The sequence below is a fragment of the Archocentrus centrarchus genome, unplaced genomic scaffold (genome assembly GCF_007364275.1).
Source record: "Archocentrus centrarchus isolate MPI-CPG fArcCen1 unplaced genomic scaffold, fArcCen1 scaffold_76_ctg1, whole genome shotgun sequence".
In the NCBI taxonomy this organism is placed as follows: domain Eukaryota; kingdom Metazoa; phylum Chordata; class Actinopteri; order Cichliformes; family Cichlidae; genus Archocentrus; species Archocentrus centrarchus.
Genome location: NW_022060289.1, coordinates 328,692 through 342,918, shown reverse-complemented (window position 1 = coordinate 342,918; position 14,227 = coordinate 328,692). Strand labels below are relative to the sequence as shown.

The 14,227-nt window shown below is 42.9% G+C and overlaps 1 protein-coding gene across 1 annotated transcript in view; it reads left to right on the top strand.

Moving 5' to 3' along the window:
• The window catches only part of LOC115777809 (dedicator of cytokinesis protein 3-like), a 277,391-nt gene that overhangs the window by 77,388 nt on the left and 185,776 nt on the right, over nucleotides 1–14,227 (top strand). The window contains 1 exon segment of the mRNA XM_030725805.1: nucleotides 1,938–2,021. Within this exon segment, the coding sequence (XP_030581665.1) occupies nucleotides 1,938–2,021 (84 nt within the window).

Genomic DNA, 14,227 nt, shown 5'->3' with positions numbered 1-14,227 from the left:
CAATGAATGCTGCTAGGACCTTCATGCATGCAACGATCCTATATGTCATATTGTATACAAGGACATCTTCAACTAAAGGTTGTGTTGTACCCTTTTGTTATTCTGCTTTTGGACAATCAGCATTTTCTGTGAAAGCCACAACTCAGTGGAACAGTCTGCCCCACATCATTAGAACTGTGGTTCTATCATAGTTCTATCAACAGCTTTAAAAACAGACTGAAATATTTACTGTGTGTGTGTGTGTGTGTGTGTGTTTGGATAGTCTTTTATTGAGATTCTTTGCATGTAACCTGCCAAAGCTTTAATGCATCAAATGGCAACATTTATATTAACATTGTACATGGTCCCTTTTTAAGTAAATTAAAGTAAAGTAATTATTTGTATCAAAGTACAGCAAATTCACTTTTGTAGAGGAAGAACTACATGTACACACCTTCACCTGCCAATAATACAGTGTAAATCTTTGGGAAACAGCAGACAGATCAGTGATCATTGCTCTGAAATAAGAAACAAACTGTTGGACCATCCATTAAGCCCCCCCCCCATACCCAGGACTGTAACAGCATTTGCTTCTTTGCAGTATTTGGAGGCATTTGCAGAAATGACTGATGCTTTCTTATGGAGTAGTGATCTTTCTTAAAGGTATCCAGTTTTATTGCAGTCTTTTAAAAATGGCCTAAATCTGAATTGCAGACGTGGTGCTGTGTTAATGTGGCAGTATTCCTGTTTTCACTGTCTCCTTTTTTATGTTTGCAGCAGGGCAGCAAAGCTCTCAAACCTGCTGAACTGTTCCCATATCTGCTCTTCCAGCTTTGGCATGTTTTCCATCATTTTGATATCTTTTTTCTTACATGGTCATACTTTAACAACACCAGCAACAATGGCTTATGCAGCTAAGCGTGAAGCCTGTGCAGCGCAGAGTAAAACAGCACTGAGAGTGAGCCTTGCAATGCCACATACCAAACAGCAAGCACAAATGACACCAGAGATTTATTTTGATCTGCAGACTATTAGAGGAACAGTTGCAATAACAGCCAAGTACTAAAGATAGGGACTACAGCAGCAGAGTGGCGTTGATGGCAGAAAGAGTGCAGCATGACCGCGACTTGGTCATAAAGGTGGCTTTGTCTTCCAGGTCCGTTCAGCACAGACTGAATGGGAGAGTGAGATGTGCAGTCCTTAAACCCAAAGCAGACGGTCAAACAGACAAAGTCAGAGCAGTTAGTGTTTTAGGATCTTCTCTTGTTCTGCACTCAAAGCTGTGGCCTTCTGTTTGGACACCAACACAGATGAGGGGAAAAGTCCTGCGCTGCCTTTGAGCTACAGTTTGTATAAAATCCTCGCATAGCCCTCATTCCCACAATGCATTTCCCCAGAGCAGAACAATCTGTCCTCTGGTATGATCGGCCTTTTGTCACAACTGTTGCTATGGTGCAGGGGTCCTGAAAATGATAGTCTTGGTTGCTTTGAAATTGATTTGACCTGCACCTGATTTTTAATTTAAGATTTTAGTCCGTACAGAGTCAGTGACAGTAACTGCAGCAGCAGGATACGCTCTGAGCTCTGCTGTTTTCTGGGTGTACTGGAGCAGTCATGAGGAATATTAACACTGCCTGGTACAGCACAGTGCTCTGACGTCATCCTGCTGTCCTGGGACAGGCACACAGTGATGGAAGTACTGAGGCTGCTGCTTTGGATTTATGTGGTTTGTAAACTGGGATTGATCAATGATGGAGAAAAAGGTGTTGCTGCCCAAAAATACAGAAACAAATCCTTCATAGTGTGTGTGTTTCAGACAAGGGTGCAGGTTTGGTATTAACATTGGTAGGGACAATAGAGCGTGCCACCCCTTACTCTTACTGAAATCTGAGTGTCTGCAATTTTTATCACTTTCTTGTTCCCAGGATCTCATCTTTTCCTTCTCATATTTTCCACAGTCATCTGCAACTTCCGAGGCTCAGTGACTCAGGGCTTGGCTCTGGAAGTGGGGGAGACGGTTCAGATTCTGGAGAAATGCGAAGGTAAGACTTCTACACGAGATGCTGTGGGGGTGGATGTTTGGTGCCATTGATCACCGTTGTGACAGTAAGCATCAGCAAACCTGGTAAATATCCTCCAGACGAGCAGAGGTGTTCTCTTCACAGACATTTGCATACATACAGAACAGAAACTGTGAGGAGACAAACAGTGTGTCTCTCAGCAGCACAGAGAGCCATAACTTTAATTTATAGTCACTTTCTCTACAGATAATACATGGATGCCATCAGTCAGATTCTACATAATAATTTATCTGTTTTTTACTGTTCCCTGCAACAAAACTGTGGAATCATCTCATATAAGGATGGAGGAACTGCAGTGTAGTACAGTCTAATTTAAAACATCTACAAAGTTACAAAGTTAAAACTTCTGGGCTGAAGTTTCCTTTGAGTCAGACAGCAATAATACTTACATACAATTAATGTCATGAAGCAGCTCTTGTAGGACTGCTGTAGCTCTTCTGTGTACTTCTGTGTACATCTGTGTACTTCTGTGTACATCTAAACTTTTAAATACTGAAAGAGTCTGTAAGCAGAAGGATTTTTCAGGTTGAGGAAATAAGGATCAAAACTGAAGCGTAAAATCATTTTTTTGGATGATTTTTCAGGTGTGTCTATATTTTTAACTGGTGAGAATCATACCTTAAATTAAACATAAACCCTCACAGCACACATGACCACAAATGACCACAGAACCTCTTTCATACCTGATCAGGCACAACACTGACAGGTGAGGGGAAAAACATGGATGATCTCCTTATATGGCTCCTGTTAGTGGGGGGAGCATGTGAACATTTTGTCCTCATAAAGCAGGACAAATGGGCAGCGTGAGGATCTGAGCCAGTTTGAGGGCCAAACAGTGATGTTAGATGGGTCAGAGCTTCTCCAAACTGCAGCTCCTGTGGGTGTTCCTGGTCTCTATCCATCAAACGAGGTCCAGTGAAGGAACAGTGATGAACCAGTGACTGGGTCACGGGCAGCCGAGGCTCAGTGATGAACGTGGGGAGCGAAGGCTGGCCCGCGTGGTCCGATCCAACAGACGAACTGCTGCAGCTCAAACTGCAGAAAAGGTTCGAGCTGGTTCTGATAGAAAGGAGTCAGAACACACAGTCCATCACAGTTTGTTGTGTATGAGGCTGCAGACCAGTCAGGGTGCCCGTGCTGACCCCTGTTCACTGCTGAAAGCACCAACAATGGACACGTGAGCATCAGGACTGGACCACAGAGCAATGGAAGAAGGTGGCCTGGTCTGAATCCCGTTTTCTTTTATATGGATGGTCATGTGTCCCTTACCTGGGGAACACCTGGCACCAGGATGCACCATGGGAAGAGGGCAAGCTGGTGATGCTTTGGAACAATGTTCTGATGGAAACCTTGGGTCCTTCCATCCATGTGGATGCTCCTTTGACACGTACCACCTACCTCAGCATTGCTGCAGACCATGTGCACCCTTTCATGGAAACGGTATTCCCTGATGGCTGTGGCCTCGTTCAGCAGGATAAAGCTCCCTGCCACGAAGCAAACACGGTTCAGGAACCGTTAGAGGAGCACAACAAGATGTTTGAGGTGTTGACTTGGCCTCCAAAATCCCCTGATCTCCATCCAATCCAGCATCTGTGGGATGTGCTGGACAAACCAGTCTGAGCCATGGAGGCCCCACCTCACAGCTTCCAGGACTTAAAGGATCTGTTGGTAACATGTTGGTGCAGATACCACAGCACACCTGCAGGGGGCTAATGGAGTCCATGCCTTGATGGGTCAGGGCAGCAAAGGGGACCAACACAGTATTAGGCAGGTGGTCATAATCTTATGCTTGATCTGTGTGCAAATAATAAATCCTACTTACTTGATCCTTGCAATATCGGTATCATGTTCATTCATAGCCCACATTCCTATGCATGCTGCACAATGAGTGATTTAGTGTTATATTTATTAATTTCAAATCCTGAGAGAAAAACAGGTAAATCTGATCTGTGCAGGTATCAACATACCTGCTGCAAAAAGCATTTTATGGAACCTGCCACAGTTAAATAATCCAGACTGACTTCATGCTGGGGTCACAGTCATTTTAATGGGAAGGCATCACAGAATCGTAGCAAAATTTTGTGATGCCACATGATGACGGCAGTTTTCCTGCAAGTTAACAGCCAGACTGGGAACATGTGAAGCAGTCATCTTGTTGCACTGAGCATGAAACACAGAAGTAGCTCATGCATCCAAAAAGTAACAGAAGAGTCGACCACAGCGAGGCTGCACGGGCTGTGGAAGAAAAAAATGTGATTGTATAGAAGTCTGTGAAAAAACGACCCTCAGGTCCCGTAATCGATGGCCTCAGGAACCTTCCTGATGTGTTTATGCCAAATAAATTAAGATATGAAGTCACTATTCGAGCTGATAAAAAGAAGAAGCTGGTAGGTGTCCATGCCTTGAGAGAGGCCTGAATGTGTGTCTTCCTCAACATTGGGCCTGTTCTGTGTTTTCTGGGAGGTCCGTGAATGAATTCCTCTTTGCTTTAACTGTTCGGGACTCGAGCAGTTCACCTCTGCTGTGACCTTTAACACAGTTAAAGGTCACTGCTGCTCCTGCCACTGTGTAATAGCCTTGTTAGATGCTTTTTTTAGATGAGGTGCCAGTGGGTTGATTTTTCAAGGTTTATATATTGCTTGTGTGGTGCTGCTTCTTTTTCTGCTAAAATTATAATGCAATTATATTCACTTATGTAACTTTAAGAAGTGTAGAAAAACAAGCTAAATTTTTAAATGCATTGTACTTTTAGGGGTACAAGCTACATTATGCAGTGGCCTAACTTCTTCTTATGGATTATACTGGTGTGCATCAGGATGTTCCACTATTCAACCGTCCTCTTATATTACATATACAAATGTAAGAAGGACTGTTCTCCCTTTCCTACTTAGAAGACAAAATAGAAACTAGCAAACACAGCAGGGCATCTGCCCATGTGATGCTCTACTGATGGAGCCAAGTCTAAGAAACACTGTTCAACTACAACTTTCAAGAAGGCTGTAAGAAAACTCCAAAAAAGGAGCTCACAGTGGATCGGACCAAATGTAATAAAGAACTGTTCGAACAGGTGAGAGCTGCAGTGTCACAGCTGCTGCAGGCAAAGCAGGGAGGACCCCAGTGCAGGACACAAGGCGAGAGCTTAAATAAGGCTGAGCTTTTATTGTAAATACTTAAACTCAAATAGCTGGTCAGGAGCCAGCTGAACAAGGAAACTCAAAACTGGAAATACGAAGGCATACAGCAGGAACCATCAACCTAGATGTTACACTGACAAGGACTCGAACAAAGAACTACACAAAACTGAGACTTTAAATACAGAGCAGGGTACCTGAGGAACGAACAGCAGGTGAGGGCACAGCTGAAATGAATTACACAGATGAAAAAGGGAAGTTAAACTAAACACAAAGCACAAAGGACAAGAACTGTCAAAGAAATGCAGACTTGACACACTGCACAGACTGACACAGAGGGAAGTCACAGACACCTGAAACACCTGAAGACCTGACATGGTAGGGATAACAGACAGACCCAGGATCACGAGAACACAGGGTACACCCTGCACAGGTCGCCAGCCTGTTGCAGGGCTAATGCAGAGAGAGACAGACAACCATTCATACCTGTGGGCAATTTAGAGTAACCGATTAACCAAACCCAGTAAGTGCATGTCTTTGGACTGTGGGAGGAAACCCACGCAGACACAGAGGCAACATGCAAACTCCACAGAGAGAGAGGGAATCGAACCCAGGCCTTTCAGATGGTATTCTGCTAACCACCGCGCCACCAAAAGCCTAAATTTTTATCTGTTTATTGTGGGTAAATATAATTATATCTTAATTTCAGATCAAGTTCCATTTAATTCTAGGGGAATTATGGCCATATTATTATGTGGGTTTTTCTAAAAAAAACAAAAAAAAAGCCTTTTATAAATCTTCTTTATGGGTGCCTCATTGTGCCCCTGGTATCTGGAAAGAGAGCAGTCCTGTCATTTTTCATACTACTGTTTGGTCAAAAAGCATTCGGCGCTGCAGTGGTGCAGGCTGCTGTTTGCTTCAGTGGTCCATTTCCCTCCAGATTTTTATGAGAGCACTACACAGAAAAGCTTCCACATCAATGCTGCTGCTGCAGCAGTGGCTGTGTTGTCGTAAATGTGCACAGTAAAAACAAAGTAGTACTCATTGCTGCATTCATAGTTCTCTCAAATAATGAGTGCAAATAGCTTGTAATAGCCCCTCGCAGGCCTGGATGAGAGCCCAAGTTATTAGCTGATGCTTCTCCCATTGTTATTCCTAGTTCGACTCACAGAAATTAACAGCTCAAGCCAGGATGTGTGTGAAGTCAGAAAATTGTCTTTTGCAGATAATGAGTGAGTATGTGCCCCATTAGCCACAGCTGGGAAGGACGCTAGCATCAGGGGCTGATTAGGCCTCTCTTTGCCCCAGAGGAGGACAGAGGAATAGACAGAGGAGGAAATGTTCACCGCCTTTCTGCCTTCCTCACCCCTCTTGTGTTGTGATCTACTAAGAACTACAATCTGCAGTTGTCTTCATTTTCCTCCCACTTCCTCCTAACTCCAGTCTCCTTCCTTTCCACTTCTCTAGTTCCACTTATATACATTTCTTTTCTCTCATTGTCTATCATATTGACCAGGCAGCCTCATGTTCTAAGCTGAGCTAGTTCCATGGCATCCAATCAGTGTCTAATTTGATTGGGTTATGAAATGCAGTCCTGCTGGTGAGGGACTGAGTTATTATCTGAGTCCTCGTGGCAGAGACTAGCGTCACAGCTTTCACACACAGTGATTATCAGGGCAAACCAGGGCTAACTTTTGTCCAAGATTCCCATGACAATCTCTGGACCCCCCTCCACAGCTTCTGTCATCAGCTGAATATGCAAATAGATTTTAGAAAGTGCCCTCTAAACAATGTGTTAGTACAGCAGAACAGACATCCATGAGAGAACGTGTTAAATGCTGGTGTAACTCTGAGTTCAACAAACAGGAAAAATCAGTTATGGTCAGTTTTTATTTGTGTTTGTTCGGGTCAAAGACCAGAAGTATCTGTGGATGTGCCATCATCATCATTATCATCATCATCACCACCATCATCATCGTCATTCTCTTCTGTTCTCACTCTCAGCGGAGGTGGATGCCTTTTCTTTTCTCTCCTAACCCTACCTTATCTACCCTGCTTTGCTGCTTCGCTGTACTTGAGAACCTCTCTCTACACATCTACCAAACTGGAAATTAGGATTATGGGTCTGATCAGCTGGTCTCTCAATGCTCTTGAGAAGTGTTCTTGGAGAAGTGTCTGTTGGAACCAAGAAAATTTGGATGATTGGATTTTTCACCATTGAGAGTTTCTAGTGAGACTATAAGGCTGTCAGCAAATTAATCAGAGATGGCCTGTACCAAAACAATTGTAGAATCTGAAATTTGGCTCCCTGACGGCCTCGGATAGCTGGGAATCTCATTTTTCTCCTGGATGTTATGTAAACAGATGCTCTGCGCCCCTGCACTATCCCGTCTTCTGACCTGTGTGAACTGACCAAGCTGCTGATGAACATTCCACCTCTTATCAGGAACTGTTAGCTGAGGGGGGAGCTGGGTCAGCTCCACAGTAACCCGAATCCACTCGCCTTCGCTGGCCCCATTCCATTCCATCCCCACCCCTCCCCACTCTAGTGCTTTCCCATGCAGTATATGTGCTCACTCTATGCTATGCAGAGGTTTTTCCATCCTCATATTGCGCCCTGTCATGGGGCAAGGTATGAGATGCTATTTTCTCCTCACTTACCCCATTGTGTTCGCTATTGTTTCCATCTTTTTTAAACAGCAGCGCCTCTGATGGCTGCAAGGTCGCATACCCTTGTCTCCCCTGTTTGTGTGATTTGCTTGTCTTTTCTTGGATGGGTGTTCTGGAACGTAATTTCATTGTATGTTTGACATATATTGAGAAAAAAATTCTTCTGATTCTGATTCTGATCATCATTGTTATCATCATCATCATCATCATCATCGTTATCACCATCATCATCGTTATCATCACTGTCATCATCATCATCATCATCATCATCATCGTTATCATCACCACCACCACCATCATCATCATCCTCATCGTTATCATCATCATCACCACCATCATCGTTATCATCATCATCACCACCATCATCATCACCACCACCATCATCATCATCATCATCATCATCATCATCATTATCATCATCATCACCACCATCATCATCATCACCACCACCGTCCTCATCATCATCATCATCATCATCGTCGTCATCATCACCACCATCATCATCATCATCATCATCATCGTTATCATCATCGTCATCATCGCCATCATCATCATCATCATCATCGTTATCATCATCATCATCATCGTTATCATCATCATCATCGTTATCATCATCATTGTTATCGTCATCATCGTTATCATCATCATCATCATCGTTATCATCATCATCGTTATCGTCATCATCATCGTCATCATCGTCATCATCGTCATCATCATCATCATCGTCATCATCATCATCGTTATCATCATCATCATCATTGTTATCGTCATCATCATCATCATCATCATCGTTATCATCATCATCATCATCGTTATTATCATCATCACCACCATCATCGTTACCACCACCATCATCGTCATCATCATCATCACCACCACCACCACCACCGCTCATCATCGTTATAATCATCACCATCATCGTCATCATCATCATTATCAGCATCATCATCATCATCGTCATCATCATCGTTATTATCATCATCATCATCATCGTTATTATCATCATCACCACCATCATCGTTAACACCACCATCATCGTCATCATCATCATCACCACCACTACCACCACCGCTCATCATCGTTATAATCATCATCATCACCACCATCATCGTCATCATCATCATCATCAGCATCATCATCATCATCATCATCATCATCATCATCATCATCATCATCATCGTTATTATCATCATCATCATCATCGTTATTATCATCATCACCACCATCATCGTTACCACCACCATCATCGTCATCATCATCATCACCACCACTACCACCACCGCTCATCATCGTTATAATCATCATCATCATCACCACCATCATCGTCATCATCATCATCATCAGCATCATCATCATCATCGTCATCATCATCGTCATCATCGGCATCATCATCATCATCGTCATCATCATCATCATCATCGTTATCATCATCATCATCATCGTCATCATCATCATCGTTATCATCATCATCATCATTGTTATCGTCATCATCATCATCATCATCATCGTTATTATCATCATCATCATCATCGTTATTATCATCATCACCACCATCATCGTTACCACCACCATCATCGTCATCATCATCATCACCATCATCATCATCGTCACCACCACCACCATCATCATCACCATGGTTCACATTGTTTTCCCCTGCCCTCTTCACCGTAGCTGCCACTCTTTCTGCCACTCTCTCCCCACCCAGACACTCATAAACACTCAGTGGTTATAATGAAAATGGAAGCCAGACTCTTGGAGTCAAAAGTCCATTCTTTAAATATAGATTACAGTCACAGCACTTGAGAAAGCATTTGAGCTCGATTGGGGGGCAGCAGCAATTTAAGGTGTGAGATTTTATTCTTGGGACTATCAGCATTACAGAAGTGGCCATAGTAGCCTAAGTGCTCATTATTTTGGAGAGCTATAATAAAATTCTTTTGCTACTGTAGAGCGAGCAGCTGTCTGCAAATAACAGCAAAAAAGAGGCCATGAAAACTGGAGACATACGTTTGAGGAAGATGAGCCATTTTATGTGTAAATTGTAATGATTAACAAAGTTCTGTCTTTAGCGCTGTTTTTCTGTTTTTCAGATATTTTAACTATTGCACCCAGAAACTAATAAACAGGGTTTTGCATTTATTGGAGGGTTGCTCTGCTTGGATCGGTTATTATGTTGACAGCTGTAGCTGTCTAAGCGTCTGCCTCTCAGAGCAGTTAGAGGTGCACGTGAAGTCTGGAAAAACACAGACACTGAAGAAGTCTTAAAAAAATCTTTGACCATGAGAACCCCTCCACATTGTGATTTAAACTTCAAAATATGGCAATTTTATTCTCTCTCACTGTCACTCTGACTGCAGTGAGACTTCAGTAAATCTCTCTACAGTCCAGAGACAAAAAACTTAAGCTTAGTCTCAGCACTCCACTGGTGGCAGGAAACCCATCAAATGAAACCAAATACAAAAAGACAGCATAGACCTAAATTCAGGAGCCAGAACTTCACACAGGAACAGCAGCAAAATGAAATGATGACCCGACAGTCCGAGGACCAAAAACACAAAAGACCCTGGGGGTGGATTCAAACCCAGGACCTTCTTGCTGTGAGGTAACAGTGCTAACACTGCACCATCATGCTTCCCATTTGGAACGAACCATTGGAACGAGGAAGTAAAGTGAAAGGTGGTCAAAGATTAAAGCGACACACAGTAAGACACCAACAGGGGAACACAGAAACCAAAGAAAGAAAACTAACATTCAAAAACAGAAAGAAACTAAGGACTAAGGGTTACAGCACACAACAAATAGTTGTGGCACTAAGACATAATGCTTGGGGATGGGTATGCAGTCTGTGTGGTTTTTGTAGGTGCAGCAAAGACCCGACTGGTTGAGTGAGGCAGGACAGCCAAAGACAATAAGGTATGACAGAAATGACTCGACACAAATGAAATGAGGAATTTTCCAGAAAGTCCTCTTGTTTTCTGAGCACCACGGAGAACATGCAGTTGGCTCTGTCACAGGAGGGGTTTCTGTTACTTCTCTCGAGGTCAGAGATCATCAGAGATCAAGAAGAGCAGTCATTGCACTGAGAATCACATTAGTCTGTCTTTTAGGGTCAATTCCAGGCTCCTCGCCATCCAGGTTATCACCACCACCACAGTGTTGTTGTCATGTCACCAAGTATCGGTGAGAGGACCTTTGGAGGAAGACAAAGTGGTGAAATCATCGATATGTGTCGTAGCTACTAAACTGTACATTAAAAAAAGGAACTGTTTTGGATTCACATTATAAATGACAGAAATGTCACTGGTTGTGCAGCACTCACATCTGCCCAATTCTTCCTAAATATTCTTTGTTTTCTGGGCTAATAACCCAATAAACACCTTCAAGCAGCAGAAACCTGTGTACAGAGTCCACTGGGTTAAGTCTGATTGGCCAGTCAGAGGCTTCAAACAGGTTTTAAGTCTAAATCTGGTTGAGTTGAAAGTTAAAGGGGAAAAACTGGTGTTTTTCAGGCTTTTACAAAAACGTGACTTCAACCTAATTTCATCCATAAATTTATATTTAACTACTGAACAATTTTCTATTGATTAGAGATCTAAAATATGTTTAATGTGACATAGCCATCAGGGTTTGGTTAAATTGGGTTCAGATTGGGTTTACATGGTGCATCATGGTGCAGTGCAGGGGTGTTGAGCAGGTCAAACAGTGGCTTTTATACCATTCATGTACTGACCGAATCTGTGTTCAGGCGTCTGCCGAATTCGTCTTTTCAGTGAGGTTTTACTTGGTGGGTTAGCGCTACAGTAGTGTTGTATAAACTGAGGAGGCTGCGCTCACACACAGTCGTTTGGTGGCTCAGCTCACACTGCTATTGGATCATTGTCAAAGTTACAAAGAAACATAGTGTTATGGTACTATCACTGCATCGAGAAACAATTTACCTTAAGCTGGCTCATCATCATGTAACACTCATATTTGGTTGATTTTGTAGCTTACATCCAGTTTGCATAATGAGTGCACACTGAACGTGCTTTAACTCAACAAAAGTGGTTCCTTGAGTTCTTCCCCCACTCAGAAATGTTTTACAGGGATTTTTATTGGTAATTATTTTGGTGCAAAATGATTATTCTAACAACAAATTTATGGGCTGTTTAGATGCAGGAGGCGAGATGATTACTCTTCTTCAGAGTATGCTGTGTAACTGTACTGTGTGTGCATCCGTGTGCCACAGAGAAACAGCTGCTCTGCAGCCTGTGCTGTCATTCAGGTACACATTCCTGCATGCACATAAATGTTTCCTCTTGTCACTCAAAACACTTTCTTCTCTCTTACAGATGTGGAAAACTGACACACACACACACACACACACACACACACACACACACACACACACACACACACACACACACACACATCACGTCAGCTCTTACAAATGGGCCCAGGCGCTGCTGGTCCAACCCATGACTGATTATCATATAGATGAGAGGCTGGGGAGTAAACACAGCCATCTTAACGAGGGTGGTAAATGAATGTTGATTGGTTATTAATTAACCAGCCAATTAAGCCCCCCCCTTCCACACCCCAGAGAAATGGATCCCATGATTTTGTGAGGAGATGTGATTAAAGTGTCTGATGCACTGGTCAGAATTGGAGCGTTTTCTTAGTAATTAATGAAGAACAGGAAAGGTTTCACCATGATCGTAGTTCTTTCATCATCTTACAGGAAATTTCTCCTTTATTTTCTGAACTATCCTTAAAAGTGTCTGTTTAAGAGGCGTGTTGGTGATTTAGGTGATGTGTTCTCTGATACTCGCATAATAAATGGCCTTCCTAGTGGTGTACACTTGGTAGAAGGTCAAAGTAATAATGTGTATTATTTTGATGTAAATAAATGTCTCTTTTGGTTCACCCTGTCACTGACAGACAGTAGCTGCCCAACCTTACATTTCCACTGGCCGACACAATCATTTTTATTTCCACTTGAGTGGAGACAAATGATGTCCCTGCTGACTGACTGTCTGGGTGCTTTTCCTGTACATATTTAGTCCCTGGATGCCAGCACTTTTCAGCTGTCAAGATTTTACTCTAAGTTGAGTCAACTTTCATGACAGCTTTCTGCTCCACAGAGGCATCTGAGGAATGCCCACCCATGTGGAAAGAACTGCGCTGTGCTCTGAGCCCTGAAGAAGAAAGGGGTTCATCACTGTCACGCATCCTGTCCTGTAGGTCACACAGAGCTAAGAGAAGCAGTGTTAAACCAGGCTCTGAACCAGAGTACTGACATGGAGAGAAACAGACCAGACTCTGGGAGCCGAACAAGCACCAACATGCTGAAAAAATGTCCAGTTTGAGATCAAATAAGCACGTTTTTATCCTGGTTTAAAAAAGAACATAATCAAGGCTCAAAGTTAGTCTGCTGACAGGTGGCTGTTGAAATAAGCTAGCTGTATGCTAAGCTTAATCTCAGCTAGTTTGAGTTTCTGAACTGGAACTCTGGACTGTGACACTGGTGTTGGTGTCTCTTTGAGGATGGTGCTCCAAAAACAGTGGCAGTGCCCCAGATATTCAACTCATCGGAGAAAACAGTTACTCGACCCCAAAAGTCCTACAGCAGCAATTTATGTTCTGATGACTTAAACCAACAAACACACAAACATGACGCACTTCATCTTTCTGATGACATCACCTCTGATGTCCATGGCAAAAAACTAAGCATCCATCAGCGTGCTCAGAAATCACACAAAGAGGCTTCACACAACTTCAGAAAATTGTCAAGCTTTGAAGTTTTAGTATAAAAGCTGCTGTTTCAGCTGACACTTCACATGCAAACACACAGGATTTAAAGCCTTATTCATATCTTTGTTATCCATTGTTATCTTTCTTTGTTCAATGACACCACAGCATCCTCACCAAAGCCTAACCCTTAGCCGATTGAAGACACAGGACTGAATGGTCGCTTCAGTCCTGTGGAGCTCACATTTAACTCATCTTGACTAACACACATGGGCAAATTTGTTTTAATAGCTAAAATAAAGTAAAATTAAAAATAAAAATTAAAGTAAAATGAAGAAAGTAGCTCTCACTCTGACAGTCATGAAGTCCTTTGAGAGACTGGTTATGGTCCACATTAAGGACACCATCGATGTCACCGTGGACCCACACCAATATGCATTCTGGAAGAACCGGTCCACGGAGGCTGCCATCTCCTCTGTGGTTCACACCACCCTCACCCACCTGGAGTGTAAGGACTCCTGTGTCTGTGTGCTCTTTGTGGATTTCACATCAGCCTTCAACGCCATCGTTCCACAGAACCTGGTGCACAAACTGTTCACACTTGGACTGAGCTCCTCCCTCTGCAACTGGGTCCTG